This window comes from Cynocephalus volans, chromosome 4 (genome assembly GCF_027409185.1).
Source record: "Cynocephalus volans isolate mCynVol1 chromosome 4, mCynVol1.pri, whole genome shotgun sequence".
Classification (NCBI taxonomy): Eukaryota; Metazoa; Chordata; class Mammalia; order Dermoptera; family Cynocephalidae; genus Cynocephalus; species Cynocephalus volans.
Window position 1 is genome coordinate 48,400,911 of NC_084463.1, and position 2,811 is coordinate 48,403,721.

At 47.6% G+C, this 2,811-nt stretch overlaps 1 protein-coding gene across 1 annotated transcript; it reads right to left on the minus strand.

Annotated features, from left to right (window-relative positions):
- Positions 1-1,011: 1,011 nt before the first annotated feature.
- Positions 1,012-2,366, minus strand: LOC134376113 (ras-related protein Rab-12-like). The gene is made up of 2 exons (XM_063094780.1): positions 2,359-2,366; positions 1,012-1,663 (listed from the first exon to the last, which is right to left on the minus strand). Exons 1-2 carry the CDS (start codon positions 2,364-2,366, stop codon positions 1,012-1,014), a joined length of 660 nt encoding a protein of 219 aa, XP_062950850.1.
- Between the last annotated feature and the right edge of the window lie 445 nt (positions 2,367-2,811).

A 2,811-nucleotide genomic window follows, 5' to 3' on the forward strand; every position in this document is an offset into this window, starting at 1 on the left:
GAGTGGCGGTCCGGGGCCTCGGTATTGGGGTATGTCAGTTTTTTCCTTATCTAGTTGTTCCTGTTGAATATTTCGGGTAGTTCCGTTTCTTGGGTGTTCTACGTATAGCTGCAGTGAATATGGGACTGCATGTATGGCTTTGAACAGTCACTGTTGAGTCGGTATGCATATAGTTTTCTCATGTGTCAAATGGGAAATGCCATCTGTTACACAGGGGGTTGTAAGAGCAAGTGAGAGTTGGAAAGCACCTGGCCTACTCTAGTTCCCATCCACTTGACCAGCCTTACTTAGCTCAAGCTGCTTCCAGCCCCAGGCTCTTTCCTTCCTTGGCGTTTTGAAGCACTTACTTTACTGAGCTGTATCTCCATTAGGACATGGTGCTACCCCCGACTGCTCTCTGCGTACGCCATGAGTTCTGGCGTCAGTTGGGGCCAGAGCAGTGGGAAGGAGAGCCCCTGGGCCCTGTGAGGCCAATTCTTGCCCTGTGGCCAGAAGCGGGCCATAGTCTTGGCCATTTATAGAGGTGCCAAATGAGGGAGACTTCACAAAGCACCACATAGTCACCTGGGCACTGGGAAGTGGGCGGGCACCCCCAACAGGTCTGTGCTGACCAGAGGCTGTGAGAAGTACCCAACCTGACCCGCCCAGTGATGGGACTGGGTGCAGCTGCATCTCACAGGCTCCCCATCTCAGGGCAGAATGCACAAACCAGGAGCATCGAGGATGCAGACCTCATCACTGTCCAGAGTGTCTCCATCGCCCTCCTATTCCTTCTCATCTTCCATCACCTCTGGGTGGGACCCTAAGCTGCCAGAGGGGCCCCCAGCAGGGGGCAAAGGGGGCTGGGCTCTCTAAATTCACCCGCGAATAGGTAGACCTAGATGGGTGAGGCCTGAGGGAAGAGGCCACCTGAAGGCTGGACCAGCTTCTGCAGGCTGCACATTGTGTCCAGCAGGGTGTCGGCCAGGTCCCACTGGTTGATGAGGGATATCTCCACTGCAGGGCATGTGGTCAGGGAGGCAGGGCTTGGAGAGCACATGCTTCACAAAATGGCATGCCTGTTATCTGCTGTGCAAACTTTTTACCCTGCTGTCTGGTGATTTCTTTGTCCATTTCACAGTCCAACTTATTTCCAAGTAAGAGAAGTTCTGCATTTTCTGAAGCATATTTATCAATCATGTTCATCCATTTTGGCAAATCATCAAATGTTTCCTTTGTGATATCACGTACTAATATGATCCTCTTGGCACTGCTGTAATAAGCTGAGGTAGTGCTGTTGAATCTCTCCTGACCCTCTGTGTCCCAGATCTGTAATCTAATTTTCTTTCCTCTCAGCTCTACAGTTTTGATTTTAAAGTCAACACCCACGGTGGACTTGCAGGCTTCGCGGAAGGCCTCGCAGAAGGTATCATCGCTGAAGCGCTCCATCAGGCTGGTCTTGCCCATGCCGCGGGAGCCCATGATGATGATCTGCAGCTTGAAGTCAGCCTGCCTGGGGGCCTGCTTCCTCGGGCAGGCCTGGCCACCCAACAGCGCCGTGAAGCTCGCGCCCAGGCCACCGCCTCCCCTGGTCCCCTCCCTTGAGCGCCCCGGCGTCCCACGGGCTCCAAGCTGCAGCTGTGCCACCTGCTGCCTCCCCGCGCCCTCATCACTGCCACCACTGCTGGGAGAGGAGGAAGGTAAGCAACTGCTCTGCAGCAGCTGCAGCAGCATCCCGGATGAGGAGGGCCAAGAAGCTCAGGCCTTAATTCATCTTTAAAGGCTTAGTAGGCTTCTGCAGTAAAGCCATCTGGTCCTAGGCCTTTCTTTCTAGAGACTGCTGCTTACTGCTTCAGTTTTGTTGCTTGTTATTGGGCTGTTTCGGTTTTCTGCATCATCTTGGTTCAGTCTTTGGTAGTTTGTGTGTGTCCAGAAATTTATCCTTTTTCTCTAGGTTTTCAGTTTTGTTGGTGTATGGCTGTTATAGTCTCTAATGATTCTTTGTGTTTCTTTGGTATCAGTTGTAATTTTTCCTTTTTCCTTTCTAATTTTTGAGTCTTCTTTTTTTTTGATTAGCCGATCTAGTAGTTTGTTTTATGTTTTCAAAAATCCAACGTTTTGTTTCATTGATCTTTCATATTGTTTTTTGGGCTTCTGTTTAATTTAGTTCTGCTCTTATCTTAATTATTTCTTTTCATCAACTACCTGGGGATTGGATTGTTCTTGTTTTTCTAGTTCTTTGAGATGTAGTGTTAAGTTTATCACAATAAACAACCTGTCTCTTAACAGGATCCCACAGGTTTTGGTATGATGTGTCTTTATTTCCATTGGTTTCAAGAAATTTTTTGATTTTCTGTTTAATTTCTCCTTATACCGTACGTTTCCATGTACGCTTTCCAGAGTTTCACTTATTGATTTCTCATTTCAATCTGTTGTGGTCTGAGTAGTTACTTCCGATAATTTCAGTTTTTGAAAGTCTGTGGAGACTGGATTCGCGATGGGGTCTATCCTGAAGGATGTTCACATGTGCTGAGAAGAATGTATATTCTGTGCTTGTTGGATGAAGTGTTCTGTAGATATCTGCCAATCCAACTGGTCTACAGTGTGTTTTAAATCTTGCGTTGCTCCACTGCTTTTTTTGCCTAGATCTGTTCAGTGCTGAGAGAGGGTTGTTCAAGGCCTCCGCCATTATCGTGTTTGGGTTTATCTCTTTCATTAGGTCTAATGTGGGTACTCTGATATTGGGTGCATATATTTGTGATTTGTATGTCTTCTTGCTGGATACATCCCTATAATTAGATACTAGCTTTCTTTGTTTCTTTGATGGCTTTT